Source organism: Dipodomys merriami, unplaced genomic scaffold, assembly GCF_024711535.1.
Source record: "Dipodomys merriami isolate MVZ:Mamm:240054 unplaced genomic scaffold, mDipMer1.0.p SCAF_90, whole genome shotgun sequence".
NCBI classification, from domain to species: domain Eukaryota; kingdom Metazoa; phylum Chordata; class Mammalia; order Rodentia; family Heteromyidae; genus Dipodomys; species Dipodomys merriami.
Window position 1 is genome coordinate 2,787,397 of NW_027206513.1, and position 15,860 is coordinate 2,803,256.

A 15,860-nucleotide genomic window follows, 5' to 3' on the forward strand; every position below is an offset into this window, starting at 1 on the left:
GTGCTGGTGCCTTATGCCTATATTCAAATCTAGCTACTCAGGAGCTGAGATCTGGGAGTTGCAGTTTGGAACCAGCCCAGGTAGACAAATTTTTTAGTAGTGGTTATGAATCCTTAAGATTCAAAAGGAGAAAATAAGTTTCTGTAGCTACCACCTGTTTACTTACTGTTGTGAGATACGTGGTCCATGAAAAGACTAACTTGCAAACTGGTATATCAGTCACTTACAACTCAAATTAGTCTAATGTATGTAATTCAAGAAAACTGGAGCAAGATGAGGCAGAGGTAGAGTGATGAGCTCCCATACATTAATTTTTTGTACTTGGGGCTTCAACTCAGGGCCTGATGCTGTCCCTGAGCTTTTTGCTCAAGGCTAGTGCTCTCCCACTTGAGCCAAATCTGCACTTCTGGCTTTTTTTGTTTTGTCTGTGGTGGGGCTTGAACTCTAGGCCTGGGCACTATCCCTGAGTAAGTGCTCTACCACTTGAGCCACAGTGCCACTTCCGGTTTTCTGGTGGTTAATTGGAGATGATAACCTCATAGACTTTCCTGCCTGGGCTGGCTTTGAATCCAGATCCTCAGATCTCAGCCTCCTGAGTAGCTAGGATTACAGGTTTGAGCCACCAGCTCCCGGCATCATTTCTGGCTTTTAATTGGAGGTCAGAATCCATGGACTTCCTTCCCTGCTCATTGAACAACTGTGTTATATTCCTCAGATCTCAGCATCCTGAGTAGCTAGCTAGGATTACAGACATAAGCCACCTCTGCCTAACCCCTTTAATTATTTTTGAAAAAAATATTCAATTATGAGTAAATTTGATTATTTCTATGGATTTATTTTTTCTTGATTTTTCTAATGAAATTCCTTTGAAAAGTAAGAATCTTGGCTTTGTCAACCCAGAGAAAAAGTAATTTTTTACATATATGCTATTACAATGGGTAAATATGTCACTCGAGTCCATTTGTAGTGGTATCAGGGATAATTCCAGTTTGGAATTCCACTTTGCTTGTTCTTTTCACGTGGGTTTTCTTCACAGATTGTTTCTTGTTTTTCCTTTTAAAAAGTTGAGTATTATTTATTTGTGCTGACACTGGGGTTTGAACTTAAAGCCTTGTGCTTTTGTTTGGATTATTCACTCATGGCCGATGCTCTACCATTTGAGCCATAGCTCCACTTCTGACTTTTTGCTAGTTAATTGGACAGTAGAGTGTCACAGATTTTTCTGCTAGGGCTACTTTGAGCCTCTTACCTTCAGATATCATCTTCCTGAGTGTCTAGGATTACAGGCAACATCTTTTATTTTTCACCTTTGTTTTTACTCCTCAGCTTATGAAACTGATGTATGATCAAATGCAGATAGCTTTTCCTGTGTAGAAAAGATAAAATAAAATTAATGTGATTCAAGATAATAATTATTAGTATTTTGGGTGAATGTTCTTTTAGAATTTTTCAGGCTGTTATTTTCAAAATGAAATATATTGTTTATAAATTATATCTCAGTTACTCTTAACTGCCTTCTATTTAACCAATAGAATACCTTCCAACAATACAGCAGGGTTCCCTTCTGGCTACATCCCCTCCAGCATCTGTTGTTAGAGTTCTTGATGATAGCCATTCTAACTAGGGTGAGGTGGTATCTCAATGTTGTTTTGATTTGATTTCTTTTATGGCTAGAGAGGTTGAGCATTTCTTCATGTGTCTATTGGCCATTCTTATTTCCTCTTCAGAGAAGTTTCTCTTTTTTTAACTTTTTATTTATTTATTTATTTATTTATTTATTTAGGGTCCAGTCATGGGGCCTGAACTCTGGGCCTGGGCGCTGTCCCTCAGCTCTTCAGCTCAAGGCTCACTCTACCACTTGAGCCACAGTGCCACTTCCGGCTTTTTTTTTTTCTGCTTATGTGGTTCTGAGGAATCGAACCTAGGGCCGCAAGCATGCAAGGCAAGCACTCTACCACTGAGCCACCTTCCCAGTCCAGAAGTTTCTCTTTAAGTCTTTAGCCCGCTTATTTATTGGGCAGTTGTTTCTTTGAGGATTGTTATTGAGGATTTGATTTTTTTGAGTTCCAAGTATTAAATTTGAGACCCTTGTCTATTGTATGGCTAGTGAAGATCTCCCAATCCATGGGCTTTCTATTGATCTTGCTAGCTATGTCCTCTGCCATGTAGAAGCTCTGCAGGTGGGAGTGTAAACTTGTTCAACCACTTTGGAAAGTAGTATGGAGGTTCATCAAAAGACTCCACATAGAGCTCCCCTGTGAGCCAGCAATCCCACTTTTGGGCATTTACCCAAATGGAAACAAACAAGGTGATACTAAAGCTACCAGCACAACTATGTATATTGTAGCATTTTTTTTACCATAGCTAAGATATGGAACCAACTCAGATGCTCCTTAGTAGATGAATGGATCAAGAAAATGTGGTATATATACACAATGGAATTCTATGCCTCCATCAGAAAGAATGCCATTGCTCCATTTGTTACAAAATGGAAAGACTTGCAAAAAAATTATATTAAGTGAACTAAGCCAGGCCCAAAGAAACATAGGTCCCATGGTTTCTCTTATTTGCAACAACTAGTATATGTCTGGGACAAGCAGAAAAGGTCAGATAAGATAATGTTTGGCGAAATGGATCTCAAGATAGGGACACAAGTGGTTTTTTCTTTCTTGCTATTGTGTCTAACTTGCTATTGTTTCTAATGTATTTATAAGGTACCATGTGATTTTTTGTTGTTGTTGTTGCTTTGTATGTCCCTCCCCCACAGTATAACACCTGTTTTCACATATTCAATGTTGGTATAATTTGGGGAGGAGAAGGGAAAAAACAAATTGTTTAAATAGGGATACAGGTTGACCCATTGCAACAAGATGTACAAGATGCTATGTTGAAAAACGAACTTTACGGGGCTGGGAAGGTGGCTCAGTGGTAGAGTGCTTGCCTTGCAATGCATGAGGCCCTGGGTTCGATTCCTCAGCACCACATAAGCAAAAAAAAAAAAAAGCCGGAAGTGGCACTGTGGCTCAAGTGGTAGAATGCTAGCCTTGAGCTGAAGAGCTGAGGGACAGCACCCAGGCCCAGAGTTCAGGCCCCACAACCGGACCTCCCCCCAAAAAAAACAAAAACAGAAAAACGAACTTTACAATTTAGGCATGGCGGGGACAGGGGAGAGTGTAGTTGAGGAGGTGGGAGGGAAGGGATGGTAGGGAAAAAACAAAGGAGGAGATAACAATGCTTCATAAAAAAATGTACTTATGGGGCTGGGAAGGTGGCTCAGTGGTAGAGCGCTTGCCTTGCATGCATGAGGCCCTGGGTTCGATTCCTCAGCACCACATAAGCAAAAAGAAAAAAGCCGGAAGTGGTGCTGTGGCTCAAGAGGTAGAGCGCTAGCCTTGAGCTGAAGAGCTGAGGGACAGCGCCCAGGCCCAGAGTTCAGGCCCCAGGACCGGACCCCCCCCCCAAAAAAAAAAAATGTACTCATTACCTTGCTCATGTAACTGTTAACCCCTTTGTACAGTATTTTCACAATAAAAAACTTACTTAAAAAAGAATACCTTTTCATAACAAAATGTTAGTTTTTTTGGTAGGACAGTAATTAGTTGGGATTTAAGTTGCACCAATCTTAATTCTGTGGTTTATCCTGTAATAACCATATTTATATTTATCTCAGAAAACATTATATCAATCATTTTTTCTTAGGAGTAAATTATGACTGGAAGTGTGGCTCTTGGGCCATGATTTCAAGCCCCCTTTTTAATTAAAGAAACAAGAAAAACTAGGTAGAGTTGGCTCATACCTATAATCTTAGCTACTCAAGTTTGGGAGAATTGTGGTTCAGGACCAGCTTGGGGAAAGTTACTGAAATTCTATCTCAGTCAGTATACTGGGCCTAATGGCATGAGGCTCTCATCCTAGCTATGTAGGAAATGATAGGTAAGATCATATTTTGAGTCTAGAGGTATAATACTCTGCCTGAAAAATAAATAAAGCCTGTACAGGATGGAGATATTGCTCAAGTGCTCTGCCTAGCAACTGTAAGATCCTGAGTTCAAAGCTCGGCACTGTCAATAAAAATTTATATATATGTATATGTTTATATATATATATATATTTGAAATTCAAAAGACATAGACATCACCTGAAAGTTGTTGATCCATACACAAAGTAGATACCCAAAAATATGTTGTCCTGTTTATTATTGCATTCCCTCCTCAGTATATAAAAACACAAAATTCTCTGTAAATCTCTGCCAAATGTTATCTTTTTTAGTGTCTTCGACTTATTTTGGTGAAGTGAAATTTATATATGCGTGTGTGTGTGTATGTATGTGCATTTGTTGGTCATTTTGTAGGTTTTAAGGTTATTAATGAGCTTATCAGTTCAGTGTGACTTTGGTAAAATGAGGAATTCATTTGTATTGTAACTTACCACCCTAATATAATTTTTAAATTGAATATTTTTTTAGATTATTTTTTCTTCAATTTTTAAGTGCTGAGGATCCAATCCAGAGTCTCATGCATGATAGGCAAGCATTCTACCATTGTGCTATATACTCACTCATCTTTGTAGATTTTTTTTTGAGACAGGGTCTTGTTATATAGCCCAGGCTGGCCCCAAACTCACAATATAATTCAGGTTATCTTCAAGCTTGCAGTCCTCCTGTTTCAGCCTCTTGAGTCCTGGGATCAGTTTCATAAGTACTTGGAAAATACTTAGAAATACCAAATTTTTCAAAAGCAAAAAGACTGTAATTTTACTTGTAGATATATGTATATGTATCTATTCAAAATTATCAATAGTAGCCAGGCACAGGTGGTTCACACCTGTAATCCTAGCTACTCAGGAGGCTGAGATCTGAGGATCAAGTTCAAAACCAGTCAGAGTAGGAAAGTCCCTGTGACTCTTATCTCCAATTAACCACCAGAAAACTGGAAGTGATGCTGTGTCTCAAAGTGGTAGAGGGCTAGCCTTGTGCAAAAGAGCTCAGGGACAATGCCCACACCTTGAGTTCAAGCCCCATACTGACAAAATATATATCAGTAGAAATCTTGTTTTTTTTTTTTTTTAATTTTTTTTTTTAATTTATTTTTTGGGTCCGGTTGTGGGGCCTGAACTCTGGGCCTGGGCGCTGTCCCTCAGCTCTTCAGCTCAAGGCTAGTGCTCTACCACTTGAGTCACAGCGCCACTTCCGGCTTTTTTTTTTCTTTTTGCTTATGTGGTGCTGAGGAATCGAACCCAGGGCCTCAGGCATGCAAGGCAAGTGCTCTACCACTGAGCCACCTTCCCAGCCTGAAATCTTGTTTTCTATAATAAATTAACCATCAGTATTTGTGAATGTCTTCCTAGGAATATAATGCTTAATTTTTAAAAAAAGGTGTGATTAACATTATCCTTACGGAAATTTAAAAGAAAATAAAAAGTTTTGCCTTCTGTGCCTGTGTGTACTTGCTCCTCGCCTCCTATGTTTCCAGTATCCCTTGTGAGAAAATCACTTATTATAAGGGAAAGCAATACCCATGAAGTAATTTGTAGATTCAGTTAATTTTTAAAAATAAATAGGACAAAATGAAGGATAGATTTTATAGACTATTACAAATATACTATTCATTGCAAAATAACAGATGGATAGTTATTGTTGCTTTCTGTAATACTTTAATTATATTTTTTTCTTTTTTAGGTACCGAACAGAGGGTTAAAAGTTTTAATATTGGTCGGGGCCGTGGTTTGCAGAAGAAAATCAAACGAAAAGACCGTGGGGGAAGAGTCAATAAAGGGCCGAATGCCTTCTCAGGAATGGATGAATTTCAAGAGGTACTGAGAACTTTTATATAAGGAAAAGAGGACTTTTGCATCTTTTAAACCATTAGGTTGCAAAGAAAACGGTGTGTTTTCAATGCCACTTTCCTAGTAAATGAAAATTTTCTAGTTCAGATCAAATGAATATAAACTACAAAAGAATAATTTGTTTCAGTGAATCATGATGTTAATCATGATGTTAATGAGGTATAAATTTAGGTGACCTAGAAATAAAGTTGTTTGTCTGTCTGTCTGTCTATCTATCCATCCATTCATCTATCCATCCATCCTGTCAGTCCTGGAGCTTGAACTTAGAGCATGAGGACTCTCCTTGAGCATTCTTTCCAAAGGCTAGCGCTCTACTTCTGGCTTTTTGGTGGTTAATGGGAAATAAAAGTCTCATGGACTTTACTTTCTAAGCTGTATTTGAACTGTGTTCCTCAGATCTTAGCCTCCTGAGTAGCTAGGATTACAGACATGAGCCACTGCTGCCCAGCCTTATTTACTTTGTGCAGTCCTGGGGCTTGAACTCAGAACCTGGGCACTGTCCTTGAACTTTTTTGAACAAGGCTAACACTCTACCACCTAGAACCACAGCTTTATTTCCAGCTTTCTGGTAGTTTATTGCAGTTTCACAGACTTTCCTGCCAGGGCTGTATGTGAGCCACTTGGGACCATAATTCTGCTTCCAGCTTTTTGGTAGTTTATTGTAGGTAAGAGTTTCATAGACCATGGTCCTCAGATCTCAGCCTCCTGAATAGCTAGAATTATGGACATGAGCCACCAGTTCTCAGCTTAAAAAATGGTATTTTATTTTAAGGACAAAAATATCTATTAGTTCTCCACTATGCTTTTCTAAAAGCCATCTTCTCTGTGTGCAGCAAAAGAACCTCAGGGACAGTGGCTCAAGCCCCAGGACCACCAAAAAAAAGGAAGTCATCCTCCACTGATGCAAAAGGCAACGGGATTGTAATAGCTCAGTTTTGTAGTAGAGTCAAGAAGGGAGGCAGTGGTAAATTAATGTATTGATTAGAACGGAAAGCATTAAAAGAGAAGAAGAAGGAAAATAATTGCTTGGAAAAATATATATACCTACCATGTTGTAGTATATGTGGAATTGAAATTGAACATTTACATTTCAACCTTGTAGCAACTCTCTGGATTCATATGATCTAATTCCTGTATTTTATCACTGTTCTAGTAATCTTTACCTGAATTGACAGAAGCAAGGGTGGTTATTTGAAGCTGCAACCTTGAGTAAACTAATTAATTTGAATATGGTTGCTTTTCTTATGGTTAAGTTTAGTGATAATGGGCAGAGATGTAATATGTACTCCATATTGAAGAAGATGTTAGCAGCTGTGATCTGAAAAAAACTCTGGCCCAGATAAATTTGTGAAACCTAGTACTAGCTGCTCTGCTTTTGGGGCTTCTCAATCAACATTAATGTATTAAAGGCTCTGAGATTAGGAATAACATTATGAGGTTAGTCAACATCCATGTATTAAAGGTTATGTTAGGCATGGAAAAACTTACTTTGTCAAATCCATCATTTTCAAAATATACTTGACCACAAACTCCTGCTTCCAACTTTTTTTTTTTTGGGGGGGGGGGGTCCAGTCGTGGGCCTGAACTCTGGGCCTGGGCGCTGTCCCTCAGCTCTTCAGATCTAGCGATCTATCACTTGAGCAACAGTGCCACTTCCAGCTTTTTCTGCTTATGTGGTGCTGAGGAATTGGCCCCAGGGCCTCATGCATGCAAGGCAAGCGCTCTACCACTGAGCCACCTCCCCAGCCCGCTTCCAACTTTTTAACATTTACTGATCTACCCCTTTTCCACAGGACAACAGCTTTAGCATGGTTGTAGTTATTATTTTAGACCCTAGATGATTATTAATTTCTATCTGCTCATATTTCTGGTTGCTTTTCTTCTAGAATATACTGCTTTCCCTAACCCAAACTAATATGAATACTTTCTAAATAAGCCAGCTCCATATATAATACTTTAAAAAGAGAAAAAGTAGCATCCAAGAAAGTAAGGAGATTACTACTTACAATCTTGACTTCCATCTGTAAAATGAGAGTATGGTATTAACTCTTAAGGACTCCTTCAAGCACTGACATTTAAATGTCTATAGATATAGGCTATAATTTAAAAAATAGTTTTTATCATATAATAGAAAAAGAATGATTAAAATACATTATCAACTTTATCAGTTTGTTAACTGTAATGAGAGACATTTTTTATGACTCCAGAAATAACCAGGAGAATACCAGAGTCCATGAAAGTAGTTCATGTTCAGGAATGATCTGTGTAGAGAGAACATACAGGCCACATTAAAAGTCACAAAAATAGATTTCTTTCCATCCTAATCCTTTCAGGGACTGTGAGATTCCCAGAAGACCAGGTAAATTCAGGGATACTTTCAGAACTACACTAATTTTCTTGGGAAGCCAAGCAAATTTGTCAGATTTTAAAAACTTACTTATTCTGATGGCCATATAATGTACATTTTTTAGTGTTTATGGCAGCTATTAAATTTTCTGTGAATACATTCTCTTTATATATATTTTAACATTTTACAGTCTTGTGCCTAGCATGTTTTCTAAGTAAATACATTTTAAAATGATCAGTTAGGTAGCCTAATTTTCCTCCCATTTTTCCCCTTTTCTGTCTTTTCTATTGCATTTTTATTAGTAATAGTAATAATACTATTTTATAATATACTATTATAATTGGAAGGCACAATTCCTAAGTTCTTTCCTAACTCTGGTAATTTTCATGTAACAGACAAATCACTAATTTCTCCAGTCATTATTTCTTATATTTGTCCAGGAGGGTGATAGACTAGATTATCCCCATGTTTCTAGCTCTTACATTACAAAAGTTCTTTAGAGTAAGAGAACACTTGTAGTTTCTCTTTAAGCTCAAACTTAAAAGGTCAGCTTTGTTTGTAAAGTTGCTTTAGATTCTTTAAAGTTACTTTTATTATATTATGGTCAAGATTACTATAGTTATGAACAGTAAAATAACTTCTACTTGTTTAAGCTATACTAGCCTTCAAAACAAAATAATCTCAGTCTTCTATTAAAATAAGACATTTTAGGAAGTATACAAGACAAAAAGTAAGTTATTAGTGAAATACACATTAGTTTATTTTTAGAGGATTTTGTGTATGTGAGTGTGATGCCTACTTTTTATGTTAAAATTTCAGAATTATGTTTTTTCTGTTGACTCATCAGCTTTGTATAATGTACTCTTCTTTTTCTTTTCTTGTATAATGCACTCTTGTTTTCAGTTCTGGGGCTTGAACTAAGGGCCTCATGCTCTCATTTGGCTTTTTCCACTCACAGCTGGTATTCTACCACTTCAGCCACACCTTCACTTCCAGCTTTTTTTTTTCCTTTGGTTAATTGGAGCTAAGAGTCTCACAAATTTTCTGCCCAGGCTGGTTTTGAACCTCAATCCTCAGTTCTCAATCTCCTGAGTAGCTTACAGAAGCCACTGGTGTTTGGCACATGATGCATTCTTCATGGCTACTTACTTTTTTACAATCACAAGTTTTGGCACAGAGGACTATGTGAGTTTAAATGAACCCATACATAATAATAACAACACTTGTGAATCAAAATTATGCAGCTCTATAATATATTAAATGATTCTGCCAGAGTATAAGTAATCTGATTGTGAATTCCTGGGCAGGATGGATGTACTTACATTTTTGAAAAAAAAATTTATATGTTCATCTCAATTTTTGTCAGTCCTGGGGCTTGAATTTAGGACCTGAGCTCTGTCCCTGAGCTTCTTTTTGCTCAAGGCTAGAACTCTACTACTTGACCCACAGTCCCCACTTCTGGGTTTATATGAATAGGTAATTGGAGATAAGAGTCTCATGGTCTCCTGCCTAGGCTGGCTTCAAACTGTGATTCTCAGATCTTAGCCTCTTTACTAGGTAGGATTATAAGTGTGAGCTACCAGTGCTGGCTACATTTATCTAGTCTGTATTTTTGTACCTTTTTTTTTTTTTAATAATTCTTATAGTTGTGAGTGTTAAGGATAAAATTTTAGTCTGCCATCTATTGCCTAAAGTGTTACCTCTGAGGCAGTTTTCTGTTTTCAGTAGATTGTACTTTGTGCTCCATCTTACAAAGTAATACAAAATCAGTCACAGCAGAAGAATAGTTATTGAGAGCAATGTGCAAGGCATAGTGCTGCATAATACCTCTTGATAAAGTTTATAATAAAGTTTATAATATAACTCATTACATTTTGCATAGCTCAGTGTCTTAGTTTCTCTTTCCTCATATTAGTAGCAGAGGTGAATAGAGCTATGAAGAAAATTACAGAAAACAAATAGGACTTGGAACTTCTTTTCTTAATGTATTTCTTTTTAATTTTTCAGATTTAGGAGCTAATAGTAATATACATTTTCTATTAAACATTTTTTCCCTTTAAGAGAATACAAAATGCTTGGTTGGTGTTTACACATGGCTTACACATTTAATCCTATCTACTCAGGAGGTCGAGATTTGAGGATAGCAATTCAAAGCCAGTCCAGGCAGAAAAAAGTGAGATTCTTTTCTTTTCTTTTCTTTTTTTTGGTTGGTTGTGGGGCTTGAACTCTGGGCCTGGGCACTCTCCCTGTGCTCTTCAGCTCAAGGCTAGTGCTATACCACTTGAGCCACAGCATGACTTCCGGCCTTTTCTGTTTATGTGGTGCTGAAGAATAGAACTCAGGGCCTCATGCATGCAAGGCAAGCACTCTACCATTGAGCCACCTTCCCAGCCCATCAGTGAGATTCTTGTATCCATTTAACCACTAGAAAACTGGAAGTGGAGCTGTTGCTCAAAGTGGTAGAGTATTAGCCTTGAGCAAAAGAGCTGAGGGACAGCAACCATGCTCTGAGATCAAGCCTCAACGACTGACCACAAATAACTATCAACAAAATCTTTAATCTCATCATCCAAAGACATGCTAAAATGTGGAGATGTATTAATTTAGTTTTTTTCTTTGCCTTTATTATTTTAAAATTTGGATCAGTAGTTTATTTCATAAAGCAATCTAAGCATTTTCTTATATCATAGGCACCTGTCACATGAATTTATTATGACTGTATAATATTCCACTACCTTAATGTATCATAATGTATTTGATCAGCCTCCTATTTGTAGAGTATTTCTAGTTTTGTTTGTCTTACTATGTAACTATAGTAATTATTGCTGTGTGTAAATCTTTGTGTACTTCTCTGAGAATTTCTTCAGAATAATTCTGCATAGTAAAAGTTTTATGTCAAACAACATGGATATTTTGCTAGGCAAACTCTCTACCACTAAGCCACATACCCAGCCCCTATAGAGTGTTTTATATATAGTTTATATATGGTTTTATATATGGTGTTTAAAATAGCAAGAAATAAAAGCTTGGCAGCACCAGTGGTGCTGAGTCTTGTAATCCTAGCTACTTGAGAGGCTGATATCACGAGATCAGTGTTTGAGGCCAGCCCTGTCAGAAAAATTCATGAAACTCCTTCTCAATCTATAGCTGAGGGCAGTGGCATTCACAAACCTATGAAAGGGAGGTAGGGAGGCTTGCCATTCCAGGCCAGCATAGGCAGAAATGTTTGTAAGACTTCTCCACCAAAGGAAGCTGGAGAATTGGTAGGCATCTATGGTCCCAGCAACAGCAGAAAGTTTAAAATAGGTAGATAGGAGCCCAGGTATGAATCTGAACAGGAAGCAAGATTTTATCTTGACAACTAGTGATGAACTGGCCAGAAGCCTGCCTGAGTGGTCTTGTACCAGTCTAGCAAGCACTAGGCCTTGACTTCTAAAACCCCAGTAACAAAACAAACAAAAAGGCTGTGGCAAATTGAAGCTGTATTTTGTTGGTATACCCAGGTTCAAGCCCACTACTGATTTGGAAGTGAGATACTATCTCAACAAAAAACAGGGCTGGAAGTGGCGCTGTGGCTCAAGTGGTAGAGCGCTTGCCTTGAGCTGAAGAGCGCAGGGACAACGCCTAGGCCCTGAGTTCAAGACCCACAACCATCCACCAAAAAAAAAAAACAAAGAAAAGAAAAGAAAAAGAAAACAGAGCTATATCTTTGTTCAAATGGTAGAATGCTAACCTAGTAAGTGTGAAGCACTGAGTTCAAATTCCAGTACTGCAAAAATAAATACTCTTTTGTATTTGCTCATGGCAATAAACAAGATTAAGGAGAAGTGTATCTTTCTCTCCACTTAAATCTAGAGTATTAGAATGTTCAATATTGATTGATCTTAGTTGTCAATTTTTACTGCTTTTCAGATTTAACTGTATGTTTTAGTATCTGCTAATTTTCATGTTAAATTAAATTGAATTTTTTTTCTTGCAGTATAGTAAACCAGGGAAAAAATGGAAGGTTATGACTCAGGAATTTATTAGCCAGCACACAGTGGAACACAAAGGAAAACAAATCTGCAAATACTTCCTAGAAGGAAGATGTATTAAGGTAAATATATAAGGGGATAATCACTCAAACTTCCAAAATAATCTTTAAATTTTCTTTTGGGATGGTACTTAATTTTTTCATTTCTCATGTAGGTGTAACAAAACTATTTAAAATGTACTTTGTATGAAATCCCTGAACATTAAGGCTTGTTTAATTATATTACAGAACAATAACAATTTGCAAAAATCAGATTTTATTTAGCAAATATGTTAACATTTGTGGTAAATACTGTGTGTCAAACAATGTTTACAGTAGAGCTAACATACAGTGATATAATCATTGCAACTACCCTACTAAGTAGTTACTGTTATTATCCCTATTTTATACATGGCAACAAGAACTTAAAAAGTTGCTGTGATACGTTGCTGTTTCCACAGCAGGATCTGGGAGCGCATGTCTGGCTTAGGCAGGAAGGGACTACACCCTGCAGGTATAGACAAAGTTTATTGAAAATCACATGCTCATATACAGCACACAAGCAGGAGAAGTAAATCTTCAGTCTGGGGGCAGAGCGTTAATCTTAAACAGTTTACGGGAGCACAGACAATTAGTTTAAGTCAGTAAGTAGGAAAAGCTAATCCTTGTCAACAAACATGGAGTAGTTCCAGTAATCAAGGTTGTAAAAGTAGATAATGCACAAGTGAGTACACAAAGGGGGTCTTGAGCCATTGTTCTACGAAGTTAACTAGGAGAAGCACGAATGACATTTCCCGCAAACCATCACTAAGTCTGGCACCAGGTACAAGACCGTTGCCCCACATGGAGGAAGGGGAATCCCCCTTCGTTCCCAGAGGAATGCATGCCAGCATTCACCCTCACAGCACACAGAAGCTCAGCTGGGGTTATGTGGGTTGATGCCTCCGACAGTGGTAGTCTAGCTGACGTGATGAATGCTGATGGGATATGGGGAGGATCCTTTGAAGCTTTACTCATTCTGCAGCCTCACTGCATGTAGCCACATCTGCTTCAGCAGTTCTACAGTTATTTGTGTTATTATTGGCAAATTATTTAAAGTCTAAAGGTAAGGACTACAATTCACTGTGAAGCATCATAGAGAGAAAATATAATTCAATTATTTAATTTTTCTCTTCTTTCATTACCTTTCTTTACTTTTTCCTCCTTACTTTCCTTCCATTTCTCTCCTTCTCTCTTTCCCTTCCTTCCTTTCTTTTTTCCTGCCTGCCTCCTTCCCTCCCTTTTTTTCCTCCTCCCTCCCCCCTCCTTCCCGGCTTCTTTCTTTCTACAGGGAGATCAATGTAAATTTGATCATGATGCAGAGTTGGAGAAGAGAAAAGAGATCTGCAGATTTTATTTACAGGGATATTGTACCAAAGGCGAGAACTGTATTTACATGCATAATATCCTTTATTAAAAATGGGTGCTAACTCTACAAGTAAGGAGATTTCTACTTTTGTTACTGAAGTACTATAGTTTGAATGTGTTCCTTTCCAAAGTTCATGTCATGGAAACTTTACCTCCACATTTATAACTTAATAATCTTTGGAAGATGGCTTTCAGGAGACAGGTGCACATGAGATCATTAAGGTGGGTCTGCTGTGATAGTATCTCTCTTAAAAAGGGAAGATGTGCGCTAGCATGCTTGCTCTTTATTCTCACGTGATACCCTCCATCATTTTGTGAAGGAGCAAAGCCATCAGATGATGGGTACATGCTAGAACTTTTGGACTTCCTATCCTCCATAACTCACAGCTAAAAAAACTGTTCTTTGTAATTTTTTAAAGGTGTGCTTAACCTGAATACTGAGGTTTTAAAGCATCATTGAATTTTTAAAATCATAAATATAACCTAGAAATTTTAGCCTGGTTTTAAATTTGAAATAACATAATTTAAACCCAGTCTAGTCAGACTTTTACCTTCAAAAGAGTGAGCAAACTAACTTTCATTCTTTAGTAAACTGAGCTATCTTTTTGGAAAAATCTGTATAACATCAAGGAACTTTTCATTTAATGTAATCAGCTTAACATATTTTAAGAGACTGTACTTCCTGAAGGAATAGTTGGAAAAATATTTCTTATGACTTAATTATTTTACTCAGGTTCATAAATAATAAGTTATCATTATTGAAAATTGAAAAGTAAATCTTACCAAATTGCCACTTTTTAGAAGTATATACATTTAAATTGTAGTTTCACTCTATCCAAATAGAGCATAGTGGTTCCTTTTTAAAGAAAAATATATTATCCATCTTTCCATGCTACTTCCACAAATATCCAACTGTTTGCTTACTAATAGAGCTTTTCCCATGGATTTTAACTTTTAGAGCTTTCCCCATGGATTTTTTTAATAGACTGATTGTTTTACTTGTGTCTGCTTTTTTCTAGGGCTTTCCTACATTTCTTTGTCTTTATGTTTGTGTTGTTTTGCTATGTTGCCCACTGATAACTCAGTAGAATATCATATTTTTTTAGATAGATTTTAAAATCTTGTTAAGTTAAAAAATAATGTAAGGCCAGGCTCTGGTGGTTCACGGCTATAATCCTAGCTACTCAGGAAGCTGAGATCTAGGATCAAGGTTCAAAGCCAGCCTGGGCAGGAAAATCCATGAGACTCTTTTCTCCAAGAAAAAACAATCAGAAAAACCAGCAGTGGGGCTGTGGCTCAAGTGGTAGAGTGTTTGCCTTGAGCTGAATTGCTCAGGGACAGCATCTAGGTCCAGAATTCAAGCCCCACGACCAGCAAAAAGAAAAAAGGAAAAAGTAAAAAAGCAAAGTAAATAAAATGGAAAATGAAAAACTCTTATTATAAAAATCAGTGTTAAAGTGGAAACACACAAATGCCCATCAGTTCCTTTATGACCCAAGATCATGGAAAGCTTTTCTTTCCACGACTCAAAATCCAGAGGCAGTAAGAAAAAACATTGAAAATATGACTGCACAAATAATTAAAAATTTTCATACCAAAAGTATCTTAAGTTAATAAAAGATAAAAACTGGGAAAAAGGGGCTGGGAAGGTGGCTCAGTGGTAGAGTGCTTGCCTTGCATGCCTGAGGCCCTGGGTTTGATTCCTCAGCACCACATAAGCAAAAAGAAAAAGGCTGGAAGTGGCGCTGTTGCTCAAATGGTAGAGTGCTAGCCTTGAGCTGATAGCTGAGGGACAGTGCTCAGGCCCAGAGTTCAGGCCCAATGACCGGACCCCCCCCCCAAAAAAAAAAAAAACTGGGAAAAAGATAAATGTGTATAATTTACATAACCTATGAAGAAGTAACACTGTGGGGGTGGGGGTCCCTGGGGCTTGAACTCAGGGCCTGAGTGCTGTCCCTGAGCTTCTTTGCTTAAGACTTGTGCTCTACCACTTCCAGTTCCACTTTTAGCTTTTTGGTGGCTAATTGTGGAGATAAAAGTTTCATGGACTTTCCTGTCTGGGCTGGCTTGGAACCAGTTCTCAGATCTTAGCCTCCTGAGTAGCTAGGATTAGAGGCATGAGCTGCCAGCATCTGGTAAGAAGTAACACTCTTAATGTATGAATCCCCAAAAGTTAAAAGGAAAAATGAAGAAGAGATACAGATAATTCAAAGAGAAATGTAAACGTCCCCAAGTCAAATGGACAAATGT

General features: G+C 37.6%; 1 protein-coding gene across 1 annotated transcript in view; it reads left to right on the plus strand.

Moving 5' to 3' along the window:
* Positions 1-15,860, plus strand: part of Zc3h6 (zinc finger CCCH-type containing 6) — a 53,675-nt gene that overhangs the window by 22,827 nt on the left and 14,988 nt on the right. Inside the window, exons 5-7 of the mRNA XM_070013285.1 lie at positions 5,678-5,811; positions 12,171-12,287; positions 13,534-13,645. Of these exons, the coding sequence (XP_069869386.1) occupies positions 5,678-5,811; positions 12,171-12,287; positions 13,534-13,645 (363 nt within the window). The remainder of the gene's footprint in view (positions 1-5,677; positions 5,812-12,170; positions 12,288-13,533; positions 13,646-15,860) is intronic.